Source organism: Ambystoma mexicanum, chromosome 4q (assembly GCF_040938575.1).
Source record: "Ambystoma mexicanum isolate Mex_15411 chromosome 4q, UKY_AmexF1_1, whole genome shotgun sequence".
Taxonomy (NCBI): Eukaryota; Metazoa; Chordata; class Amphibia; order Caudata; family Ambystomatidae; genus Ambystoma; species Ambystoma mexicanum.
The window spans coordinates 1,107,689,789-1,107,717,249 of record NC_090928.1 but is presented as its reverse complement, the minus strand read 5'-3'; the positions used below and the strand labels follow the sequence as shown (position 1 = coordinate 1,107,717,249).

Below are 27,461 nucleotides of genomic sequence, written 5' to 3'. Positions count from 1 at the left end.
TTTTTCTAGTAGTTGGTCCACTTCTTGAAGAAGGATGGCAAGGTGTTCTGGTGACATGCGTCGTCCCCTTGGGGGTCTGTACGTAGGGAAACTGTTGAATTCTATACAGTAACCACGGGCTATGGTTGCTAGTACCCAGCGGTCTGATGTTATACCCTCCCATGCTGGAAGAAAGGATGTTAACCGGCCCCCAACCGGCGATGCTTGGGAGGGGACCCGAATCTTTGAGTCATTTGGTGTTGGTGGCTTGGGAACCTCTAGGGGTGGGACCCCGACCTCTTCCCTTGCCACGATGTTGTCCTCTTTGGTTGTATTGTCCACTGGTGCCTTGGTTAGAGGACCAGTTACCTGCAGAGTATTGCTGCTGCTGTTGTTGCTGCTGGCGTTGGCCTCAAAAAAAGCGTGTGTTGCCATAACCACGTTTGTTGGAAGGCCTTGAAATTTGGTCTAGGGTTTTGATGGTGTCAAATTCCTTCTTTGTGGTCTCTAGTGCCTCATCCATCACCTTACCAAAGAGGTTGGCATCTTCTATAGGTTTGTTAATTAGAGATGCTTGTGTTTCAGGTTTAAAGACTGAATTACATAGCCATACATGGCGTTTGAGGAGGATTCCTTGGACTAGGGAACGGCCAGCTGTTTCTGCAGCATCCAGAGTATTTTTAATGATGCTTTGGTTGACTAAGGTCCCTTCAGTAACCGTGGCTAGAAGCCAAGTACGTAGGGGTTCCGGTACCTCCTCGATGTCCTTACGTAGTTTGCTCCATTGTGCATCTTCGTAACTTGCCAGCAAAGAGTTGTTGTTGGCAATTCTTGCGGAAAAGGCAGCCGAGGCTGTAATCCTCTTTCCTAGGGCATACCATTTTTTACCCTCTTTATCTGGTGGTGCCTCGCTAGTTGACAGCGGGACCCCTGCTCTTTTCCTTGCATTTGTCACCACTAAGGAGTCTGGTACAGAGTGGCCCCTGATGTATAACGGGTCCGATGGGGGAAGGACTAAATAATTTTTCTATCCTAGGGTTGACCCCTCTGAATAACGTGGGTGTAGCTAGTGAAGGAATAATTCGGCTCTTTACTGAGGCGAGAAGGGGAATGGTTTGGCTGACAGGGGGTTTCTCCTTGATGATCTTTTCTACAAAGTCTATGTCAGGAGAAATTTCCCCAGTCTCGATTTCGAAATGCGCTGCTGCCTTGCGTAGCAGTGCATTAAAGGTAGGTTGATCGTCTATAGGTGACGTATTCCTAATAGGTGAGTGCTTGGGGGGGGGGACAGGTTTAGGGCGTCAGGGTCTGAAAACGCTGATGGGGACTGCCAGGGCTGTGAAGCGCCCTCTTCTGGGCCTTCTCCGAAGCCCCTATCACCCATATTTGGGTTATCTTCAAAACCTTCCTCCTCTAGGTTTTGTTCCCCTTCATTGCCTAAGAATCCGTCATCCTCCTGAAAGTGGGGGTCCCCTCCAGTGAGGTCATATAAATCTACATCCTCTTGGGGGGGGATCAAACATCCTAGGGTACTTGGCCCTGGGATCCTCCTGAGGTCCCTCTCTTGATCTCTTGGTTGTTGGAAGGTTCTGAGTCTCCATAAACCTCTCCATTTTGTCCATACAAAACTGGAGTCTCTCTAGGGTTTCATGAGGTACCTCAGAGCGGTCGGGGGAAAGGGGGAAGGGGGAAGGGGGAAAATGCTTCGACCTATCCCATAACGTCGAAGAAAGGTTCCTCTCGCCTTCTGAAAAGCCTTCTGGTAGGCTAGGAGTCCTTCTCGATGGAGGGGGCAATTCCTGCCTCCCTTCTGACCTTTTCGGCGTCTCTCGGGCCTTGGGAGCGGTGACCGACGTTTCCTTCGCCGTCTGTCTCTGGCTATCGGTGGAAATAATCCGCACCAGGCTCTCGACAACTAAACTGTCTGTCGAGGATACCTCCGGCGTCGACGTTACAGGCGTTGCTTGCTCTACGCCGACGGGCGCTCTCTGACAGTTTGCGATGTCTGGCGTTTTAGTGATAGCGCGGCTTAAGACTCTTACGGTCTGAGGAGGCCGCCGGTAGGACCTGCGTCTCCGTTGGTGCTAATGCTCTCTGCGTCTTCGACGAGGAAGAGCCGTGGGTCGTGTGTTTATGGGAGTGTTTTTTGTGTGCGTCAGGGTCGCCGGGGTGTTCATCCCCATAAGCAGGGCGTGAGCCGAGCTTGTCGGGGCCGGGGACAGATGAGGAGCGTGAACGCTCCTTAGAGAGGTCTACGACTTCCGAAACGGACATCGGGTTATCACATTCCTCGTCACTTTCGGCGGCGGCGGGTGATGAATCAGACCTAGGCATGGCGTAGGCTGCCCACCTTTTGACCCTGCGGTCTTTTAAAGTCTTCGGCTTAAGAAGCTGACAGGCCGCACAGCCGTCCTCTTTGTGGTCGAGGGGCAAGCAACGGTTACACTGTTTATGCTTGCCTTTCCAGGTAAACTTGCCCTTGCAACGCGGGCAAAACCTAAAGGGTGTCCTCTCCATAGCCGAGGAACCGATTGCATGTGACAACAACCCCGAAGGAAAAGGAGGGGAAAGGGAAAGGCATTCTCAAAGAGAAACAATAAATGTCCCACGACCCCACTCTCCCTACTGTATTTGGCTGGCGAGGCCAGGCCACTTGTTCGGCGAACGCCGAACAACCTCCTCCGTCGAAGGCACTGCCGTCGGAGATCTTGATTGGCAGTGAACAGCTTCGCAGCTACGACGCCGAAGGAGGGGTGTAAAGTAATAATATGGTTATAAGTTAATAACGACCAAAGGTCGAATAATGTTTTTGCAATGTCTCTCGAGGAGCTCCGCGTAAAGGCGACCAATATCTGGGCGGAAAAAAACAATCTGAGGGACCTCAACGCGTGAGGGATTATGGGTACACTGCACGTCACTATAGGGATAGTGTTACAGACACGCCTTGTCTACGTCCCCTTTTCGACTACGAAAAACAAAATGCAATACTCCGCAGTGACCACTGGATGTCGGACTATGCACAGCATGTGATTCTAAGCAGATTAACAAACATCAGAAAAGTGTTTATTTGAATAACTGTCAATGTGAAACTCTGTTACAACCTTACAGCTCACATTGACCCCTCTTGAGATGAGCCTGGCTGCTCAGTCACACTACCAACCTGTGTAGTACAGACTTATACCCTAGGTTGGGTTCCCTATTGCCAGGAGGGCAAGGTTGCTGTAGTCCCCCAAAGGGTACAGGGCTGATATAAATCTAAGGTGGTCTATGCTGTTTGGGTAGCCAAAAAAGCTCGCAAAGCCTTAGTCTTGCCATGGTATCATCCATCTCGCACCACTGGTTCGATGAGTTGCGTTATGCCCATTCCCCGAAAATTCTGAGTTAAGGGGCTGTGCAATACCGGCTTAGATTAGGGCAGCCCAGCACTCCTATTGAGGTGCTGCGTGGGACCAGTTTTCTTGCTACTCACAGTTTTTGTCCCTTGATATACAAACTTTATGAGCTTTGTCCACCTTTAATAAGTCTTTCTGTGGTATCAGGACTCAGAGCACTTGGAAAATAAAGGGTGTGGCAGTATATTCATCTTGATTCTTCCGAACCACGATATTGATTTTTGTTTCCATCGTATCATGTCTGTGGAGATTGAGTCAAACACTTGGGGATAGTTCCATTTGTAGTGATCTGACACTCTGCTGATCTTTTTAGCTCCTAGGTACGGTATAGCATTTGGGGCCCAGTGGAATTTTCTCAGATATTAATATTTGATTTATTCCGATTTAATAGCTGTGATTTTGAAGCATCAATCTTGAATCCCAAAACTTCAGCGAACGCTTTTATCACTTCGAGAACTTTTGAAAGGGTGTGTATTGGGTCTGAGATTGAGAAAAGCACACCTGCGAGAAAGTGATAATGTGTGCTCTGTAAGGAAGGCATGGTATCAAACAGTAAGACAGACACAAGTGACCACAGTTCAAGGGTGTTTTTTGAAATTCAATTGGGTTTGAAATCCGCCTATCTAATCCTAAATCTAAAGATGGGAGCAAGCTACGACCATCAAATAATAATAACGCAGTCCTAGTGGAGTCTTGCTAAAATAAAAGAGCCTATACTAATAAACCTATTGCCAATGCTTGCTTCTAAATACAAACCGTGTGGGAAACAAAATAATTGTTCAAGGAATCATGTCAGGATATTTGAGCCGTTGGCTCCCCTTCCCACGTTTTCAGCACGGGACAAGGCAGCACACTCAAGATTAGCACACACAGTGTCTTCTCTGGCACGATGATGCAGTTCAAAACCTCAGCATCCGGGCCTTCTGTGCCCAAGTCTCTTTGCTATTCAAAAGGGCCTCATTATGGGTGCTACCGGCGGGATGCCGCCAGACCTGTAATAATTTAACGGCGTTTGATTTACCGGTGCCACCTGGCTATTACAAGTCTGACGGCCCAGAAGTCAGGCGCCAGTACAATTGTTAATCCCCATTCACATAGAGTCCTAAGGGACTCTATGGGAGTGGTGACAAGGGATCACGGGCACCGTTAGCAACGGTGCCGGTGCTCCCGTGACAAGTCTGCCTACCGTGGCTGCTGCGCCCGGCAGGGTCAGACCTGTCGGAAACAGCGGCTCCGGCAGGCAGACTTGTTTGCCGGTCCAGAAACGAGGGTGACGGTGAGCTCACTGGCACCCTTCTTTCCGGACAGGCAAACTGGTCACGAGACCCAAAGTCTCTTATTTCAGCGGGCCTGATGCAACAAGCACCAAAGTTCCTTTCTCCTTAGGATTTCACATGCACAATTTCTCGGTTGATTCACTGTTCACCCCGGGTACCCCTCTGCCAGGCTCAGACCCACTTCTCTCAGGATTTTCACATACACAATTTCTAGGTTGGTTCACCGTTCACCCAGTGTCTCCCTCCTCTGGGCTCAGACCCACTTCAACAGAACAAAACCTTCAATTGGTCTCCTTCTGTTGGGCTCGGACCAAATTTATCTCAGTTTCCAAACTTTCTTTACTGTATCAAAATCGAAGTTTTTCGACTGTGCGCAGGATTTTACTTGACCCATCGCAGGGCTGCTTCGATTCGCAATTCTTTATTCTCTTCTTAATACAATCCTTTAACTTTCACTTCTTATCTGGACACCTTACAGTGACCTTCTATTGAGCACTCACGCGGTGCCGGACCACTCTGTCAAAGGTATTGTATCTTGATTTTCAAAGTTCAAACACCCATCGGCAGTTCAACTTTACTTGTGTCTTTTATCACACGCGTTTAACAATGTTCATTTCAGCTCCCACCATACAAAGTTGCTGCTTGCAAACTTGGCTTCAACACAGACCGGTCTTGTATCGGTCTCCCCAACTCACTGGCTGTGTTGCTTTCACTGACCTGACCCTGCATTTTTCTTGGGAGCCAAGGATGGTACCACGCAGGCTGCTGCTTCTCCCCTCCTTGATTAGTGATGCGGAAGGGACCCGGGTATCTCCGACACACAATACAGGATTCTTTAGCCTGGTTTCGTGGTCTGAGGGCTCTTGAAAGTAACGGTCTCTTGTTGGAAAGGTCAAGGCAACTTCCCTCCTAGAGATCCCCTCCTGTTTTCATGTCTTTCTTCTCTCATTCAACTGCCGTCTCAAAACTGCTGTTTCCTTGTGCGCGTTGCCTCGCTCAGAGAGTGCTTTTGTGCTCCACCTTTTATCCATGTGGGGAATCTTAATGAAAGTCAGTTGTGAGTGTCGGTCAGTAATTATCGGGCCGCGTCAGGTATATTGCTCGGGTGTTAGTCCGTTTTCTCCCAGAGGAGGTTGTCCGTGTGAATGTGTTCTTGTAAGAAAGGGGTGACGGGTATACAGTTCCTACGTATCCTATCTGGTAGGATGGAGTAAAGGTGTTACAGGGAAGAGAGTGATACCATGTCTCGGCATCCGGTGTCCAGCTCTCACTCCCGGAACAGCCCTCACCCAGGTGATCCTCCCGCACTGGTCCACACCCAGGAACTGACTCCAAAAGCGATAACCATGTCCTGGCCACCTGGATGACAGATCCCTGGGGACTAGTGGGTGAGGCACCTTCTGGTTTCTCACAGCTATTGGCAACCAAATGTAATTTCTTTGAGGCTTGGTTCCCTCGCATTCACCTCGTGAAAGGCTCTACAGACATTATAGACAGCAGTAGTGAGAGGTGGCATCCCTGTCTAACCCCTCTTGATCTCTCCTGAGTCAGAGCTGGACCCATTAACAAATCTATGCTCGAAACCTAATCCCCTCTAGTGTGTAGTTCATAAAAGCACAGTCCAGACTGTCAATTGCTTTTTCTGCATCTAGTACCAACAGGGTGGAATGGTTACCGGGGAATCTTGGGTGGATAAACTTGTGTACAATGTCAAGGTTTGCCTGCATTTGATTCCAATATGACTAATATTGCTCTGAAACTGCCTGAAAATGCATTACTAGTTATTCAGGCATGCGTCTAAACTGTTTTGTGTGCAACAAAAAAAATAGTGTCCCGGCGTCATCCCCTACTGATCACTCTTTCGTCAACACCTTTTTTTCTTGGTGAACTTTGGCGTCTCTGGAGCTTTGTATTGCACTACATACGAAAACAATAAAGAATTGACGATGATAGTATATTCATTTTTGAACGACTGCTCTGGGATCTTGTGTAACATGATGGAAGCATGTTACGGAAGAAGACCGCAAACAAACACAACAAAATGAATGCCCTCTTGTTATACATCTAAAATAATGAAGGAATTCAAATATATGGAACAATGTGAAACAATGTAGAGTTGGAACAGAGAAAGTCATCAAGATGTTGAAATTGTACGTTTTTCTTAAAGTGACAATGGTGTACTTACTGAGTTTTTTAAACAGTCATCGTCAACATCAAAATTTGATGTATCCGTCGGACTGCTGACTTCTGGGATGTAAGGTGCTTCACAGTTTCTAATATTATCCCAATCAATGCCAGCAAAGAATGGGTGCTTTTTAAAATCCTCAATCCCGTTCTGCCCAAGTCGGTGCTCCCTGCTGCAAACGAGCCTTCGGACAAGGTCCTTGGCATTTTCAGAGACATCAGCCACTTGTACTGGAAACTGAAACCTCTCCTACAGAGTAAAGAAAACAAGTAATAACATGAATGTAAAATCGTCATTTTTTTGCAATTTACAAGTCAACCGTTAAGAAGGCAACTTCCAGAAGAAGGTAGCTCCTGTAACAAAATGATGTTCTATTCATTGAACAAATGAATCCTGTTGTTGTGGTAGCATTCACTGCTGTTACTGAATCACTCGGGAACTCCATTTTAGAAGGTTTCCCTCGTCGTTCAGGGGAACGGTACATTGAAAGCATCCAGCTCAGACTACCTAAATAGCATATACGTAAATGATTACAATGTACAAATACTGAATACTGCTTAGTCCACCTATGAGCATTCTCAAATGCATGCAAAAATATTTCTATGATGGAAAAGAAACTCCTAAGTAGGATTAAAATGGAGGTCATTTCATTAATGTAGTTGCGACAAGCAGCGCTATTGACAACCAAGATCAGTATTAACATAGAATTGGAGATATGCACACGTTCAGCCTTTACAAAATACAGTCTAATAACACAAGACAAAAGGGAACCCATAAAAAAATCACAGACAATATTGTGCATCTCATTTGAGAGCTGTGTACACTTCACAGGAGGCTGCACACCTGTGAAAATGATAACATTCTAAATGAAGTTCACTTAATCACTCATAAAAGGCTGGATATCAGTACAAGGCTTAACATATCAAGAAATAGGCAAGAATGTCTTGTGGCACTACTTATGGAACTAAACCAAAAATAACGCACAACTCTCATGGCAGTACAACATCCCTAAAGTTGGACACTCCTGCGAATGGACAAATGTCAGATCGTCTCCTAAATCGCAGAGGACAAGTACGAAACAACTCTCATGAATGCCTAACTCACACAAGGTTAGAGGAGATCCATTATTATCACAAATGAACAAGCCAATTCATAAACCTAATCTGCAGCCCACCTCAGGATGAGTCAACCAAATCCTAATGGGTTCCTAGTGAAAGTTTCAAATGCCATAGTTTTGAGTGGCAAAGTTTCGAAAAAATGCATCGAAAAAATGCTTTAAAAATAAATAAGAACAATAGGGGGGTTCCCCCCACCCACGCTTTTTTTAGCTCTTAAAAACCACTATAGAAAAAAAAAACTTTACCTAAACAAAATGCATTTTTTCAATGAATTTCTTTTCGAAACTTTGGTATTCGAAACAATGCATTCGAAACAATGACTGGAGACCATCCTACAGCCTCAGAAGCAATGGCGTGTCTGATAAGGATCAACATAAGCACAAAGATGCACGATAACCTAACAAGGACACAAGGAACCATATACCACGGACATGCTTTCTAATAAATTATCTTCCCACCACCCACTCATCAGTCCATCATGCTGCCTCTTTCGATCTCATACTAAATGCGGCAAATGGCAAAACGTCAATGCAGCAGCGTCCCAGCCCCATGAACAGTGGCCTATCATACGCTCACCACTCTCCTATTGGCTGGGTGGTGTTGTGAAGGAGGGAGAGCCTGGACAAAGAGAAGCTGAATCACCATGAAGGTAATTTTCAATTTCTCTTTTGTCTTGGCTCTCCCTTCTTCCCAACTGGTCGGTACCAGACTAAAAGTCCTTAGAATAAGTAAGGGTGGAGGGGACAGCATGTATGGAATTCAGGCAAACAAGTTGCGTAGAACCTCTTGGACGAATTTTGCATAATTTCTAGAAGATGTATCCATAGCATAGTGCTTGCAAAAGGCAGGCGGGGTAGCCCATGTAGTCGATTTACAAATGTCTACAATGGGAACATGCCTGGTAAAAGGCTACGATGCTGCCTTGGCGCTAACAAAATGAGCCCGAAGTCTCTGCAGAGTCACGAGCCCTTTCATGTCGTAAGCCTTGGAGATACAGGAGACAACCCATCTAGCGATGGAAGCTTTAGCTGCCTTATTGCTAGGAGAAGGACCCCCATAAGTAACGAAGAGCTGGTCTGCTTTTCTAAACGGTTTGGTCCTTTTTAGATACAATTTTAAAGTTCTGACATCTAGATTATGTAATGTTCCTTTGGCTGCAGAAGCATACGTTCTAGGAAGAAAAGAAAGGAGGGACTGTACATAGGACACCTTTGTCCTTATGGAACACTAGATATGGTTCCTTTGAGGAGAGAGCCTGAAGTTCTCTAATCCTTCTAGCCGAAGTAATGGCTACTAAGAATGCTGTTTTCCAAGATAGAAATTATAATTCACACAAGGCCATAGGCTCAAATGGTTTTTGATTTGGGCTGATAAGACCAATTTGAGATCCCACTGAGGTGGAGGTTCACAAATATAGGGATGTAAGTGTAGAAGGCCCTTGAAGTGCCTTTTAATGGCTTTGTTAAAAAGAGAGAAAGACTTGTGTTTGCTATTCAGGTAAGCGCCAATAGCTGATAAGTAGTGTTTGCACGTGTCTACATTGACACCGGTGAAAACAAGATAAGACATGAAGGACATGACATTATCAATAGACGCCTTTAGAGGATTAAGGTTTCGGTCCAAGGCCAAGTAACAGAAACTTAACCATTTGCTATGATATTGTTTATTAGCAGAAGCTTTTCTAGAAGCTGACAAGATAGTTATATTTTGCTCTGACAAATGTAAAGGGGAAAAGGCTAGTTTTTCAGGAACCAAGCCTATCAAGTTGAGCAACTGAGGGGAGGGCTGAAGGCCCCGCCCTTTCTGTTGAGTCAAAAGATCTCTCGATGATGGGAGATCTAATACGGAAGTCCTTGCTAACACCAGAAGGTCTGGCCAGAATGGGGCTATACAATCATTGTCAGATTCTGTGGCATTTTGAATTTGAGTAGTACTTTGCATATTAATGGGAGAGGTGGAAAAGCCTAAAGTGTTAGGTTAGACCAATCCAGATGTAGAGCATCTCCCAGGGATTGAAGGCCCTGACCTTGCCTTGATGCAAACTGAGGACATAGAGAATTGTGCTGGTTGGCAAAGAGGTATACTGATGGATAGGCCCACTTCTGAATATCATGTTCGTTACGGATTGTTTCAGCTCCCACTTGTGCGGCGCAACCTGTAACTGGCTTAGCTTGTCTGCTAGGACTCTTCTCTCCCTCCAGATGGGACTGCAACGGGAACATGTGATTTTTAAAGGTCCAATACCAAATCTTCTCTGCTAGGAGACACAGGAGAACCAAACAAGCACCACCCTGCTTGTTGATATAAAACATTGCAGTGGTATTGTCTGTTAGAATTCTCACCACTTTTCCTTGGAGTGAGGGAAGAAATTATTTCAGAGCAAAAAATATGGCTCTTAGTTCCAGGGCATGTATGTGCTCCTTTCCCTGAGAAGACCAAACACTGTGAGCTGTTAGACTTACACAATGGGCTCGCCGACCTTAGTCTGAAGAGTCTGTTATGACTATTTGGTGAGGGGGAGGTTGAAAAGGAAACCTGATTACAGGTTCTCTGGGATGTTCCACCACAGTATAGAGTCCTGAACTTGTTTTGGAATTTGGATTTTCATTTCCTGGGAATCCAAGAGCTAGTTCCATTTGCGAGCAAAATGCCACTGGACCATTCTCATGTGGAGCCTTGCAAAGGGAACTAGGTTTATGCAAGAGGCCATGAGGACCAAGAGCCTTTGAAGCCACCACAGTGTCAGAGTCTGGTGGGTGTTGAATTTTACGATCATTTTTTTGAACAGCTTCCACCCTTCCTAGAGGTGGAAAGGCTCTGTGTAGAGTAGTATCTATAATTGCTCCTAGGAATTGGATCCTTTGCAAAGGATTGCGCTGGGATTTTGTCATATTTATGGAAAAGCACAGGTTGAAAAGAGTATGGCCTGTTAATTGCATTTTCTGAAGCAATTCCTCTGGAGACTGGGCCTTGAGAAGCCAGTCGTCTAGGTAAGGGTATAGATGAACTGCCCTTACCCGAAGGTAGGCTGCTAGAACATTTGTGAAAACCCTGGGAGCAGAATTTAGCCTGAAGGAAAGACATGTGAACTAGAAATTAGACCTTCCTATTGTGAATCTCAGGAACTGACTGTGATGTTTGTAGATGGGGATGTGAAAATAAGCATCCTGTAGATCTACAGATGCCATCCAGTTGTTTGGGTAAAGAGAAGCCAGAATCTGAGGAATGGTCACCATGTGAAGGTTTCGACTAACAGAAATTGGTTGAGTTCTGAGAGGTTCGGAATTAGACAGATCCCACCTGATTTCTTTGGGATTAGGAAGTAACGAGAGTAAAATCCCTGACCTACTTCTTCTTGAGGTACCATCTTTATCGCTCCTAAGGAAAGGAGTTTCTGGATCTCTTCCAGGAGTTCTGGGGTCGATTGTCCGCTTGAAGCTGTTGGAAAGCAGCTTCTCTATCCTCTGAAATCCAGAACGAAGATTCTTCTGCAGCCTTCTTAGGGAGCATGCCAGCAAAGCGTTGAAGATTCTCCCAATTAAGGATATTAAATCCTGCCAAAACTGTAGCAGTGTTAACCTGCTTAAGTTGTAAGCTAGAGTTGGTATAAGACTTCTTACCTTGAGTCTCCCATTCTTTTGTTGCATTGTTATCTAGAAATGAAGCTGGGGATGGAGAAGGGCCTTTACCCTTTGTGCCCAAAGCAGCTGAGACTACGGCAGACTGAGCCGGAAGATTGCCCATGAGAATGAAAGGTTCATCCTTAGGGCACCTTGTATTTGTTATCTAGGGCCTTGGAGATGTGTGGATCGCAATGAGAATGTCCCCAATGAGCTAGAGCTTGTTCTAGAACAGACAATTCCATGGGAAGTGGAACCCTTGACTGCTGAGCTGGAAGTTTCTCAAAAGTACCAGCCGTTTCAGGCTTATCCTTAGGGAGGATTTCTAGTACCTGCATGGCTTTAGTCACGATGTCATGAAACTCCTTAGATGGTGACTGAGTGGTGTCGTCCTCTGAATCTGAGTCAGAGTCTTTGGAAATGTTCTGTTTCTTGGGTGGAGGAGCAGAGTCCTCATCCTTCAGTCATACTGTAATTGGCTCAGGAATAGGATCGATGGGTACCGATCCCTGAGGTAAAATAGATTACATTTTGTCTTTGATGTGTTGAACCAGAACTTCTAGGAAGGGCTCAGAAAGCATAGTTTCCAGCACAGTATTAGTGATATCGTTTGCCATTTTGGAAGGGCTAGGTTGAGGTTTTTCTAGCCAGATAGGAGAAGTTGAAAAGTCAGCCCAGTTAGGCGGTTGGTTGGGATTAAAGATATTAAAAACTATAGGCCTACGCACTTGGATATTGGTTAGAACCAGCTGTGGTCCAGATTGTGCTGGTACCTGAATAGGTTAACCAAAATGTCCTCATACTGAGGAGAAAATTGTGGCAAAATGTGAGGTAACTGAACTCTCACAGGAGTGTTGAACAACTGTTGCGGTGGATCTGTAAAAAGGTTTGAAGCATCAAACTCTTCCAAGTCAGAAATTAGAGTAGAATTATCCTTCTCACTCTCTGGTACAGAGTCCGAGATGGATGCCAGGAGTGATTTTTTCCGTTTTTGCTTTTTGGAGAATTTGGTACTGAACTAGATCTCGAATGAGAGTGCTTATGTGCTTACGCCTCCTGCAAGAGGACTTGTGTGATTTCCTCGGTACCGAGGAGTTTGAAAGCTCAACTGCAGTAGTAGAGGGTAAAACCTTTCCTTTCGTTACGGAAGTACCAGAAGTTTTACATGCGGAAGCCGACTTGGCTTATCCGGTACAGGGGAATTAGAATGGACCGAATCAACCCAAGAGGCGCGTGCCTCTGCATGAACCCTTGCCTGTTCGGCTCACCGAGGCAATAGTGTTTTCCTGGTACTGTTGTTATTTTCTTGGTATAAATAACTCTTCCGGTACGGGGTGGGTCATCTGAGACCCTTTCCCACCTGGAGGTACTAACACTTTTCTGCCAGTAGGTGCTAGTGCTTTTTCACCTAGAGGTACTTTCAGGTGAATAGGATGGGGGCTCTCCCCTAAACGGTCCTGCGAAGACCCCGCAACTGAGGAGGCAGTCTTCCCCTGGGTACCGACGGCCGGTGCCGAAACTAGTAACTCACCTGAAGGTATAGTCTCCCTCTTATCTATGTCGGCCTCCCTCCTGTTCCAAACGAAGTCTTCGGTCGTCTTTGGTAGCGGTCCCAGCTGTGACATGGAGAGAAGACGAGTCTGCAGAGACCTCGGGTATATCCAACAGCAAAAGACACAGGTACTCACTGGGTGATGTATACCTAAACAGTGGACGCAGGCATAATGGGGATCGGTGGCATAAAAATGCTTGAATACTGCTGTATAGAATTGAAAAAATGAAAAAGATGAACCAAACACTAAGAAAAAGGAATGGACAGCAAAAAAAACGCCCCGAAAAGGAGGGGGTCTCAGCACAGTAAAAATTCTGACCTGCCCAGTAGGCGGAAAAACAGGAACTGGGTGTGGAATGTTGATGAAGTAGGGGTAAGGTGTGGGTGTAGCGTGTGGAGGGAGGCACGTGTCACGTAGGCCCCACTCCTTCAAAGTTCCTAAAGCTACAGCTATCTTTTGCAGCCAGCTTTTCCGGCCCGCCTGCGGATGCAGGCGTTCCAACCAGTTTGGAAGGAGGGAGAGCCAGGACGAAGGAGAAATAAACAGATGTTGTATTATTGTTGTGTTTTGTGCTATTGAGGGCAAGTTTAATATTACCATACTGCTAACTCAGCAATTGACAACTTATTGCACGGAGTATGGATTTCAGGTATTCATCTATTCTCTAAGATATTTTCACTTGTGTAAGTTGAGCGAATGAAAGTCCAGTCCAGGTGCTGAAACCTGCATATGATGCAGGAACAGATCTTTGGGAGAGGAGAGTCAGGATTGTGGAATGTCTGGAAAAACCTGCTTGTCTGAGGGACAAAGATGCTAGTAAAGTCAAGCGTGCCCCACCTTCAAGGCTAAATTAAACACGCCACAGACACAATCACTTTTATTTTTTTTATTTCCGCAACTACCAGGGTTAGCTGCTAGATACAAGCATAGAGATTAAAAGAACACATGCCCTGATGTAACTAAAAGGGTGTTGCTTCACGCTTAAATCTCAAAACAATGTAGGTTTGCCCGAAGCAAAATGCTGCATTTATGAATTATTCTGTCTTCATTCACCCTCATAAATATGCCACAGAGACTTAAGTGTAAGTCAACACATTATAATTTAACAAAAGCTGTGCTCTCAACATTGGTGAATAATTACTTTAGCGGCTGAGTCACCCACCAAAGTGCACACCCTGAAACACAAAATGCTGCATCGATGTCCTCACACGCAATCAAACATGTTACATGAATAACCCTGTCAATAGATGCGCTTGATTCACCCACACAGTACTCATGATGCTCCCACCCAGTGTGGCAAAATAGTAACAATAGTAAGTTTCAGCAGCTGCCTGACAGGAGGTCTCTCAGGGCCACAGTCCAGCAGACATTCTTCTGAGTCAGATGGTAAACCAACTACCACTTGTAAATGTACTTACAGAGATTCGGGTTTTCTCTACAGCAGGTTGGCCTCAAAAGCTTCAGCATGTTCCCCCCCTCATCGAACCGCTAAGACTAAAGATGCGAGTAGGACAACATAGGATTTCAGAATTAGGATCTAGTAAAAAAAAAAAAGAAAAAAAAAAGGGAAGAGCAGCTTCACCTGGAAGAGCTGCACTACTTCTCAGTTGGCAATGATGGCAGCTGAGCTGCCAGCATGATTCCAAGCAGCACGAACAGATAACCTTTGCAAGTGCACAATGCTGCAGCACATTTGACCCAGACCATAATCAATGCCTTCTCTGTAAGAGTCCCAATCGAGCAGTTGAGCAGATCTAAGAGGCGCAGGAATCCACCTTTCGGGTCATGCGAACAGATTTGATAAGGAGAGTGATGTTACAGGTCACCATGTTAAGATTTCAGTAGATCAGGACTATGAAATCAGTTACTGATCCTGGGACATTTTGGCTGCAGTGATTCGCCGGTAACGAATCACTACTGGTAGAATTCACAATGGCTTACTAAGTGTGTCAATCAGATGGCTTTGTCTTCTGCTCATAGGTTCTAGATTTCAGCAGGAATCCGTCTGGCAACATGATCAGGCTGAAAAAGACTGAGTGTGCTCAGACAAATTGTGGCGACGGAGGCCAAGAAGGGAACTGTAACACCTCCAAAATGTTTATGTTGATGAAGGCAGTAGGTAGAATTCATTTGCCAATGGTGGTCACTGCAGCAATGTCAGGTGGCTCTCTGGTAGTCCCTCAACTTCAGATACTTCAATTTTATGGTCAACTATCTTGAATGGCTGCAGGCTCTTGCCCTTTATCCAGAATTAGGGCTGAGATGGGACCCCCACACCACCAAAGGAAGGAACCTGCAACAGTCAAACAGGTAGAGGCTGTTCAATCATAAACAGCCTGCCACCTGACAAGCTGCTGAGCAAACAGGCGTACACTACCTGAGTGTGAATTGGGAACAGACAGTCCCAAACCCGGCTTCAGCCAGTGATTGATGCAGTGCATTGTACACACACAATGCCCTAACTGGGAGTTCTTCGATAGACCACCTCCAAAGTGCATGCCCTTATATGGCAATTTCCTATCTGGAATGGAAGGAAGAGGGCCAAAAAGAACTAGCACAAAAACAATGTTTGAACCATGATGAGCAGCTATTTTGAGTATATGGTACTTACAATGTCATTATAACGGTACAAAAGAAAGATGCATGGCTGTGCACTAGGAAAAAGATGTGAATCGTTAACTACCACCAGCCTGTTCAGTGCCCATCACAATGTGAAATGTTACTTAGAGAGAAGAAAAAGGGACACTGTGTCCCTGCAGCCCTCCGCTCACGGAGGTTTGTGCTCCAATATAAAAAGAAGCATTGGCAAAGACAATAACGTTTGATTTTGCATAGGCCTTGGAAAGGCATTTGCCAGGCACTGCCATAAAGGTACTACTGGCCCATAAAATGGCAGCACCTGCAAAGTTGTGTGAATACCTGGGCATATGACAGCTTCACTTGGCAAATGCCTATCCAACACCTATACACAAGCCAAAACTGTTTTTTTTTTTTTGACACAACATTTTATTGATTTTTACAACATAATATATTCATTACAACAATGCAGTAAAATTATAAGGGAAATCATGAGCAAGAGTCACTCGAAATGTTTGTAGGTTGGGAGTGAGGATAGTGCTGGATCACTGTCCATTGGCAGCAGGGCTTCTTGGTCACTAATGAGTGTCCGAATTGATACAAGCGTGAGAAGGAGAACTCCGGGGCCTAGTAAAGTGGGCTGCATTAGAGCCATCTGGTGAGTGGGGGTCTCCTCGTGAGGGCTGGGAATTTGGCCGCGTAATCCAGGAATGGGTCCCAAACATTCAGGGTTCTATTTAGGGAGTCTGTTCGTATTGCCGTGATTTTTTCCGCTACTGCTATGTCCCAACATTTGGCCCACCATATGGCAATCGAGGGTCCCTTTTCATCTTTCCATAGTCGGGCCATTGAGATTTTAGCAGCTAGTAGTAGGTGATTGCATAGTCGGGGTATTTGTACTGAGATCGGGAATGCTCTGTCTCCGATTTCACCTATAAGGACGATTCCTGGATCCCAAGATATCTTTGATGTGTTTGAGGACTTCTTTTCAATATGCCTCCGCCTTTGGGCAAGACCACAGCAGGTGGAATGAGGAACCAGGCACCGGACAACCGCGCCAGCATGCATCAGGAAAATCTGGGTTAGCTTTGTGGATTTGGGTAGGGGTGATATAGTATCTGTAGCACAGTTTGTAAGTCCCTTCCCTGTTCGTGATACATTGCAAGCTTTTGTGCAATCTGGCCCACATTTTCCCCCATTCTTCTATCGCTATTTCTCAGCCAAGATCCTTTTCCCATTCTGTCATATATCTTTCTTTTTTTGTAGGGTCTGATCTGTCTAGGAGCCGGTAGATGATGGCTGTTCTGCCTCTGCTGGTTGCCGACGTTAGCGTGAGTTCCAGCGCTGTTGGTTCTCTAGCACATTTTTCTCGTGTTTTCCTGTGAGAGAGCCAGTGCCTGATTTGGGAGTAGCGGAATATTTCCTGCTCTCCCACTCCGAATTTTATTTTGCATCTTTCGAATGTTATGGGCACACCCCCTTCTAAAAAGTGGCTAGTTTTCGCCAGGCCCCCTGCTGTCCAGGCTTGGAAGTCCCTCAGGGGGTTACCTGCAGAGAATTCCGGGTTGTTCCAGATGGGAGATAGGGGACCCAGGGCGCAACAAACTCCCCATTTCCGTGCTGCGGTTTTCCAGCAATGGGTCGTTATATTCGTGGCTGATAGGGGCCCGCTGTTTGCCTGTGGTTTTATATGTGGTAGGTGCGGGAGATCAGGTAGCGGGACCGGGCACCAGGTCTCTTCGATTTGTCGCCATTTCGGGGGGTCTGCTTCTTGCACTCAGGAGAAGGCGTGTGATAGTTGGGCGGCTGTGAAGTATCTGGCCAAGTCGGGGACACCCAGCCCCCCGGTGATTTCCCTTTAAGCATAATTTGTTTGTTAATTCGGGGTTTCCCCCCATCCCCCAAACAAAATCTAGAATGTTCTTTTGTAAAGCCTTTATGGCAGGGCCCGGGATCTGTAATGGTAGTGTTGCACATTGATATAACCACCTGGGGATCAGGTTAATTTTAATGGCGGAAATTCACCCGAACCAGGAGATTTCCTGCTGTTTCCACCTTTTGAGGTTGTTCTGCAGGACGCTGATTAATTGCGGGATGTTGTTCGAGTACAGTCGTTTTGGGTCTTTAGTGATCTGAACCCCATGGTATTCAATTGCACCATTGGCCCAGGGGATTGGAGAGAGTGGGGTGAGGGAGTCCCTTTCCTGGGTGGAGAGGTTCACAGGTAGTGCTGAGGATTTAGACAGGTTGACCTTGAATCCTGACAGGGCCCCGAATTCCTCGATCTCGCTCCATAGCGCCCCAAGGGAAGATGCTAGGTTTGTGGCGTAACTAGCACGTCATCAGCATAAAGCGCTATTTTGTATTCTTGGTCACCCACCTGTAAACCCCTAATGCCCTCATTTTGTCTAATTCTGACGGCAAAGGGTTCCATGGACAGGGCGAAGACTAGGGGTGATAGTGGGCAGCCCTGCCTGGTGCCTCTCGATATGTGGATGTGATCTGTCCTAGTGCCGTTAATTCGTAGTTGTGTGGTGGGAATTTGGTAGTTAGCCATGACCCAAGTGGTGAAGTTGGGGCCAAAGCCAAAGTGTTTAAGGATCGCTTGGATATAGCCCCAATCCACCCGGTCAAAGGCCTTATGGGCATCTAATGAGATCACGGCCATCCCTGTCTTTGATTTGTGGGCGCATTCAATTAGATTTATCATTCGTCTGATGTTGTTGTGGGTCCCTCTTCCGGGAATAAAGCCTGTCTGATCTTGATCAAATAGACTTGGGAGGACGGGCCCTAGTCTACTAGCCAATACTTTGGCGAAGATCTTGCCGTCATTGTTTAAGAGTGATATCCGACGGTAGGACTCCGGTAGCTCGGGATCCTTCCCGGGTTTGTGTAGTAGGACCGTGATTGATTCGGCCATTGATTTCGTTTCAGTTCTAGTGGATAGGAAGGAGTTAAATAAAGCAGCTAGTTGGGGTGCCAAAACGGTGGCGAACTTTTTGTAGAGGTTTGCGGAAAGGCCGTCCGGGCCAGGGGCGGAAGATTTGAGGGCTTTGATAGCTTCAATGACTTCTCCATCGTCAATAGGGGCCTCGAGGTGTTCAAGTTGAGATGAGTTGTGAAGTGGTAGCGCCCTCAAATAGTCTGGTAGTCCTTCTAGGGCCGTGGGATCACCGGTCATTATTGCACTATGATATCTCATAAGTTCATTGATTTTGTCTGTCTCAGAGTAAAGCAGCGCACCATTTTCCCCTCGCAGCTTGAGAATATTGTTTCGAGTTTGGATCGCCCTTAGCTTCTGAGCTACTATCCTATTTGCTTTGTTCCCTTTATTATAATAGAACTGCTTTGTATAGGCTAGAGATTTAGCTGTTCGGTCGGCGCAGTGTATTTCCAGGGCGATCTTCGCCTTCCTCAAGGCTTGTTCGGTTTTTCTGGAGTAGCGTGATTTTAGCAGTGCTTCATGTTGGAGTACCTCATTTTCCAGCTTGGTTATAGCTATTTGTGAAACTCTTCGTTGTTCCGCTCCTGCCCAGATCAGCGTCTCAAATTATGTTGCTGGGGGAAGACTCCGATGGGTTTTCCTTGAAGTAGTTGTATATTGCGTCCTCCACTTTGGCCCTTATGCTGATGTCTAGTAAGAGTGAGTCATTTAGCTTCCAGTACCTCTGTATAGGGTTTCTTTGGCCTGAGATGGCTAGGTTTACGGAGATTGGAGCGTGGTCGGAGATCATGCAGGTGTGAATTTCTGCAATGTTAACGCATGGGAGTAGGATACCAGAGATGAGAATGAAGTCTATTCTTGAATAACCCTTGTGAACATTGGAATAGTGTGTATAGTCCCGTTCGGTATCTTTGTGTAGTCTCCAGACGTCTACAGTCTCCGTTTCTCTAAATAGTTTGGCTAGGGCTAGGGCTTGCGTGAAGTCTGCTCTTGTGGAGGGCAGCGTTTCATCTAGCTGCGGGTTCGGTATGGAATTGAAATCTCCGCCGATGATCAGGTGGCCTTCGGGGAAGGCTAAGATGGTCGGGAGGAATTCTGCTATGAAGCTGACTTGGGTAGTGTTGGGGCTGTAAATTGTCGCGATCATGATGGGTAGCTCCTCGAAGTAGCCTTTGAGTAGGAGATATCGGCCATCTGGATCTCGCCTTATTGTGATCTTGGCTAGTGGGAAGTTGTTGCTGAGTAGTATTGCCACTCCCCTTTTTTTCGAGGCGAAGAAAACCTGCTTGAATCTTTTACATTTTATGCAATGTTCGTCTTCCAATAACAGATAGATGTGTTTCTTGAAGTAGGACGACCTCCCCGGACAGGTGACCCAGGCGGTGTTCAATTGATCTGCGCTTTCTTGGCGAATTCATCCCCTAGACGTTCCAGGAAGGATTCTCATTTCGTTCGGATTAGCCATCCTCAGTCTTACTGTGTTGTGTGTCTCATGGACCTTCCGCCCAACCTAGTCTGTGGGTCTTGGAGCGACTTTTACGGTTGTATTGAAGAGGTAATATGCTTTCTGTTGTTGTTGCATGATGTGTTTAAATAACGCAGGACAAGCTGTTGGACAACGCATGTTGTCCATTGCTTTTGGATTGTCAGCTTAAGTTCCGCTTTCCCCTCCCCTCCTCTACTCCCCTCCCAACGTTGAACTGGTAGGAAAAACAGCATCCTACTGCCACTGGGGAACTAGTGGCACCAATACGCTCGGTATAGGTCAACTGGGCCGTCCGAGTTGAACCATGGTAAAGCTCTGCCGCTGACCGTGTATCCGTGTGGATGAGTATATGTTCCTTATCTTGATGCTGGTGAATTCATGGCCGGCCTTGGCTGGTCCTCCTATGAGGAAATTACATATTTATGGGGCATGAGGACCTCACCGGCTGATCATCCCATGTCGCCTTCTTTCTTCGGAGGGCCCCTTAGTCTGCGCCATCTGCTGGCTTTGGACCACGCGCCCACCAGGAGGGGTACCCGCGGAGGGCGGATTGTTTCCTCAGACTCAGAGTCGCCCTCTGCACTTCGTTGGCCCATTAGTTTCTCTGCTTCTTTCATGGATTGTATTTGTCTCTGTGATCCTTCCCAACTGGATTTTACTGAGGTGGGGAATCCCCAGTGATAAGCAATTTTCTTATCTTGCAGCCAGGCTGTCAGGGGACGCAAAGATTTCCGTTTCTGAAGTGTAGAATTTGATAGGACTTGGTAAAGTGAGATTGTGGATCCTCGGAAGGTGATATGTCTCATTTGCCTCGCTTCCCGCTTAATGTCCTCTTTGATTTGGAAAAAGTGAATCCTAGCCAGCACATCTTGGGGGAGCGAGGATGTTTTCCTTGGGATCGTTCTGTGCACACGGTCTATTTCCAGGGGGGAATTGTCTGGGAGGGTGACTATGAATCTGAATAGATCTGAAACGTAAGCTCTCAATTCTGTATCTGGAATAGAAGTTGGGATTCCTCGGATCCCGATGTTGTACCTCCGAGATCGGTTTTCCAAATCCTCCTGTTTTGCTTCCAGGGTGTTGCATCTTGACTCAAGGGCGGCTATTCTGTCCTTGTCGTGTTCAAGTTCAAATCTTTGGTCGCAGACCTCGGATTCTATTTCGGTGGTCCGACGTTCGACCTCTCCCACTCTCTTGTCTAAGGAATTGAGTTTCTTGGTAACTTCCATAGTGCTTTTTTGGATTTCCCTGGTTAGGGCTGATAGTAAATCTTGCAAGTCGGATTTGGTTGCTGCTTGTGTAGTATTGGGGTCTGGCCCCGCAGAAGCGGGGATGCTATTCTTGCTGGTATCCTCCGGCGGATCGTTTTTTTTGGCCCTATCAGCGGCTGACGTGGCCATAAGGGCGGCAATGTCAGTTTGTTTTGCTGACTTCCCGCTTTTAGACATTTTATAGGCAAGGAGGTTGGAATGGAAAAGTTTTCGTGTGGGTGATCCAATGAGAACTTCGTGTGGTTGGATACAGATCTGGTGAAAGGCCTCAGTGGCCCATCACGGTTGCTGCCAGTTGTGGAGATTTGAAAACTGGGTCTCGGTGGTAGCCAGGCATTGCCAGGAAACTTGAAGGTCGGGGGAGGTATGTGGGCTACAGATTTGGGTCAACAGTGGACTGCTGTTGAGAGATCGGGCTGCTGTGACTACGGGCGCCGGCCCCAGGGGCCCACTCAATTCAGGACGGGTCACACTCCTCCCCCCCGACTCCTCACCTCTTGACTCCGAAGCTTGTATATCGGTGTGCCACAGAGGGGCTGGGGGTCCGGGAACTCCCCACCTCTCTGAGAGGAGGACATCTCGGGGAGCAATTCCATCCTCCCAGGCGCCACGGGACACCTCTCAGAGCTCCCCCAAGAGCGCGAGCCAGCAGGGCGAGGGGATCCAGAGCCGAGGGGGCCGCGCCCCAGGGACCGCCCAGACCGATAATGAGCTCAAAGCCCCCGCAGGCCCACAGCTCGGGGGCCCAGGTGCCAAGGGCCAGACGGTGCCGCTATGCGGGGAGTAGACAGCTGAGAGAAGGCAAGTGCGTGGCCAGGAGGCCCTCCCTGGTCGCTGATGAAGGAGTCTGTGTCCCCGGTGGGGGCTGAGGAGGAGTCTGTTGCAGGGGTGGCTGGTGGAGAGTCCTCCCACTGGTGCAGGTGGAAAAGGGCGGCAAGTCCTGCTGCTGTGCCGGGGGAGAGTAGAAATCCGGCGCAATGTGGCGCAGTGGCTGTCAGGCCGTAGGGCAGGCCAGGACGTGGCCTTCAGAGATGGGACGCTGTATGTTGGGAGCACTTCCCGGACGGACGGCACCCAGGGCAGTATAGGTGGGCCCGGAGGGATCCGAGCTTGAATTGCGATGTCGGCGGGATGTCCGGGGGCTCGCACGGCAGGCAGGGCTGAGTCGGAGCAGCTGGGCTCGATCGGGTCGGGATGAGACTCCTCGGCAGACCGCGACAAGCTGGGTGAGAGAGCCCTCTGCACGAGCTGTGCCAGAGGGAGTCGAGGTGGAGACAGCGAGCAAGTCCTGCTGCAGTGCCGGGGAGGAGTAGAAATCCGGCGCAATGAGGCGCAGTGGCTGTCAGGCCCGGAGGGCAGGCCAGGCCGTGGTCCTCGGAGATGGGACGCCGTATGATGGGAGCACATCCCGGACGGACGGCACCGAGAGCAGTATAGGCGGGCCCGGAGGGATTGGCGCTTGAATTGCGATGACGGCGGGATGTTCGGTGGGCTCGCACGGCAGACAGGGCTGAATCGGAGCAACCGGGCTCAATTGGGTCGGGATGAGTCTCCTCGGCAGACCGCAACAAGCTGGGTGAGAGAGCCCCCTTCACAAGCCGTGCAGGAAGGAATCGAGGTGGAGAAAGCGAGTCAGCTCCAGTGGGAGGGGGAGTGGCGGAGAGCTGGAGAACCTTGTCAGTCCGCACCGTAGCTCTGCTTCAGCCGGCGGGGATAAAGAAAGATGGTCCGTGGAGCCGGTGCATTTGTGACAGAGGCGGACAGCGAGCAAGCTGGGGTTGCTTTATGCAACTCGGCGGTCGATCGGCATTGAAATCATGTCCGCTCAGCCCCCTCCAGTGAGGCCACCGAGTCGTGGAGAAGCGGCGGCCATCTTACAGCCGAGTGAGTCCCGGAGCTGGAGAGGGGCCGCGACAGGCCGTTTGGAGTCGGAACAGGGACCCACTCGAGTGGGGGGTGCTGAAGGGGAACACCCACCGGTGGCTTCAATTCCAGACAGAAACGGGGTCGGGAAACGGCATTTATCCTAAAAGACGTATTGGGCCAGGCGGGAGCTCTCAGGCAGCCATGCCAGAAGAAGCAGCACCAGGCCACGCCTCGCCAATGCTTGTTTTTAACTAGATTTCAGTAAATGGACATGCATAGAGTGGCTGAAGGCACCCTTGGTTATGACAACTGTATGACTCCAATTGTATTGTTTTATTTTATTACACCAGTAGTTCATTAATTGCAGCTATAAAGCCATCACCTCTAGGAGAACTGCTCTGACATAAAACTGGTTGGCAAGTTCGGTGTTACTCAACAGCTAGTAGGAGGATGGGTTTTCGGTGGGGAAAGGCAGGTAGTGGGGGGGTAGGGAAATGTCCAGAGGGGTTACCCTGGCCATGGGCAGTCAATAGATAGGGAAAAACCCAGTAGGGTTAGAATTGGTCAGTTTGGACAGTGGACTGATCCTGATTTTGGACCCCCACTGACGACTGACAAGCACCCTAGTTGGCTTTGTTAGGTAGGGAAACCCTTAGTGTAGGGAAACCTAGGTACTTGTTTCTTTCAGTTAATAAAACTTACCTGTGAGATGGAAAGTCAGAGTCCATGTCCTTCTTCTGACCCACCACAGAGCCCACAACGTTTTCTAAAGGTGCAACATATGTTCTTACCAAAAGGGGCTATAGACAGTAATATCATACAGATATGCTTGAGGAGCATTTGTAAAGTGGCAAGTGCATTCTTTAGGCCAAAAGGGAGTACAGTAAATGGGTAAAGGCCATCTGAAGTGGAGAATGCATTTTTCCTCTTGCCCCTTCTGTCAGGACTATTTGCCAAGAGCCACTAGTGTGGAAGGAAGAGTCATGAGGGTATTTGCTGAGAACACCAACGCCTCTCGATCCCCCATTCCATGTTATGTACTGCAAGGCTCCTGTATATCCCCAACATTGTACAACATATTCACCAAGCCCCTTTTTGACATCTTGGACTCCATCGGCATAGCCTACACTAATTATGCCAACGACACCCACATTTAACTCCCACTCACAGTCAACTATGTGAACGACTCTAACACCCTTAACAATACCTACTCCACGATTCATTCCTTGATGGCGGCCAATCACCTGTGCCTAAATGCGAATAAGACTGAAATCCTGATAGTTGGACCCACCGTGATTGTAAATAAGCTCAATAAACATTCAGCCTTCCATGTTGACAACATCCTGGTCCCCGTCTTGTCATCGGTAAAGACCCTAGGGGTTTACCTCGATGTCACTGCTCCATGTCCCGCCAAGTGAACGCTGCAGCCTCATCAGCAGCCCACGCCACCAAACTATTAAATGCTGCAAGACCTTTCCTCTCCAAAGCCAGTTGCCTAACGATTGCCCGGGTAGTCATTGTCTCGAGATTAGACTGCTGCAACATCCCCTTTGCAGTCACCTCATCCAGAAACCTGCAGAAACTACAAGTCATACAAAATAATGCCCTTAGAGCAGCGCTGAACATTGCTAAGGAAGAACACATCTCAGCAACCAGAAGAGATGCTCACTGGCTGTCCATCTGAGAGCGCATCATTTTCAAAACCCTATCCATCTATCACACACAAGTGCCTTTCCAACACAGCCCCCCTTACCTCTCAGAAAATGACCAAAGTTCAATCCACAAGACCTACCAGGACATCCGATGCCCACCGCCTACTCCTTCCTAAAGTCAGACGAGCCAAAGCCGGAGACTCCAGCTTCCCGTACATTGCAGTTAAACATTGAAATTCCCTCCCACTTAAGCTGAGAGCAGAGGAGTCATACTGGGAACTTCAAAAGCACTAAAAACTCAGTTTTTTGATTAGACAGGCCTTCACTCTGCCCTTCGTCTCCTGTTCCTCCCTTTGTACATGTATCCACTACAAATGTATATATGCCCTCCACGGTTATCTACCTAAATGTATAACATATCAACCAAATGTAGGCATATTGTACCACATGTAAATATCTTGTACCTGTAAAAGTTTCTACCCAAAATGTATACCATAACTACTAGAATGCAGTTATCGTGTATCTGTAACAGCGCCTTGATGCCCTAGGGATTTTGAAATAAATATATGTTCATAGGTTTTCGACAGCCTCCTGTACACTGGCCTTTCTTGGAATCTCTGCATGGCTGAGTATCCCCATCGGCTCTGTCTGGCATAGGTTTCTTCTTCAGGTGTTTGCCCTATAGTCGCTTCCCAAGCTACCCCTTTCCATCTTTGGTTGCCCCACCTCACCCTCCCACTTCCTTTGCTTCTGTGATCAATCTTTTTTTCACAGACTTGTAGCTCGACTCGCAGCATCATGTATTCACCACTTAGAAAAAACACTCCGTTTTTCTTGTTCTCCAAGGAATGAATAGGGGAGCATTAGTGAGTACATTCAGTATAGGCAATAACGACTCCCTCTAGGAGGTACAGGTATGGCCCGGTTATGCGTTACAGGTAACAGTAGCCCAGCCACAGACAATATAGAGAATCATGCCCTTCATCTAGATGTAAAATATGATTGTTAATAGGCAGTATTGATATGGCTCAAAGAGGCTGTACAAGTAGCTATAGTTCCACCAGGCAGTTAAGGAAACAATGCTCCCATTTGACAGCATTTGTACTGGCCCAATACACAGGATAGGAAGTAATGTCCCCATCAGGCTGCAAAGGAATGACATCATTGGGCACTGTAGGAGATACTAAACCCAATCAGAAATAATATGTAGTAATGGCCTCATCACCTTCTAAAGGTAGCAATGATCCCATCTGACAATGCAGGCATGCCCAACAGGCAGTATTGGTAAACATTACTTGCACCAGACCGTATACTTATGATCTCATCAGTACAGGCAGTACTGACATCATGAGGCGGTGACTGCAGCAGTCTGCTTCCGCCTCCCTGTCTGAGCCCATACTGAATGGTACCAAATTGGCATTGTATAGCTGGGGATCCGACAGGGAGTTTGTGGCGCACATTGGCAGATATTTGGTTTTGAAGAAGCAGTGATCAGTTCCTGCACTATTGATATGATATCTTATTTATAACACGCGTAATACCCAGAGATTTCTAAGCGCAGACCCGGGGATCGAACCTGTGTTGCACCGTGCCATTTTGCTTCCAAGGCGAGCACCTTGCCCCTGAGCTATCCTCCCTAGACTATATTGGAAATGAAGGGAGCCAGCAACAGAATGCTCTGGAGGAGGAGAGTGCAGAAAGCTCGAGCACTTTCTGCTATTAATTTCTGTGCAAGAAACCTAATGAATGTTCACAAACAAACATTGCACAGCATGAGCCTGCCGGGGCAGCAAGGCATTTCACTAAATTCCACGGCAGACACCGTTTCTTCAATTTAGAATTGTTCTTTTATAACGCGCTTAATACCAACGAGTGGTTTCTAAGCACGGAATCGGTATTCAAATCTGTGTTGCGCTGCGCTGTCTTGCTCCCAAGACAAACGCATTGCCCCTGAGTGCATCGGGTGCTGCTGTGTTTTACAATTAAAATAATTACAGCACTGCCGGGTTTTAACATGGCCACCATGAGGATGCAGGCTTCCTCCCACCATGTAATAATGAAATGATAACATGTCAAATGCCAATTCTGCAATAGCTTAACTCTGCACAATGCATGTCGATTTAGTTCGTTACCAAGCACCAATCACAAGGTCGAAGCTTGCATAATCTGCATTCCAGAGCCTTATAGATTACTTTCCTTCCTCAATATGGTTAAAAGACCTTTAGAAGAGAGTTAAAATGAACTCGGGCAAGACCCAAAAATGAAGAACAGCAGTCGAAACTAAAAAGGGCATGTAAGTTAGGGTACAGTACTGAGGTTCTTTGCGCATCTGCATAAAAAGCTGTTGGCCGGGGGCATACTTTAAATCTGTCAAAATTGGCCTCTATGCTCCTAAAGTTCTGTGCTGGAATCCCCATAAAATTACAAGTGACAAGGCAAGCCCATCCAATATCTCCCATATACCACCAGAATGGATCTCAAAACTTTGTAAAAATACAAGAGTGCAAGATCCCCTACAATCCTTTCCAGGTCAATAGAGAA

General features: G+C 47.3%; 1 protein-coding gene across 2 annotated transcripts in view; it reads right to left on the bottom strand.

Moving 5' to 3' along the window:
• CDC42BPA (CDC42 binding protein kinase alpha) overlaps nt 1-27,461 on the bottom strand; it is a 1,600,792-nt gene that overhangs the window by 1,047,814 nt on the left and 525,517 nt on the right. For both annotated transcript variants that reach the window (XM_069608679.1, XM_069608678.1), the window contains exon 8: nt 6,834-7,082. In XM_069608679.1, the coding sequence (XP_069464780.1) occupies nt 6,834-7,082 (249 nt within the window). The remainder of the gene's footprint in view (nt 1-6,833; nt 7,083-27,461) is intronic.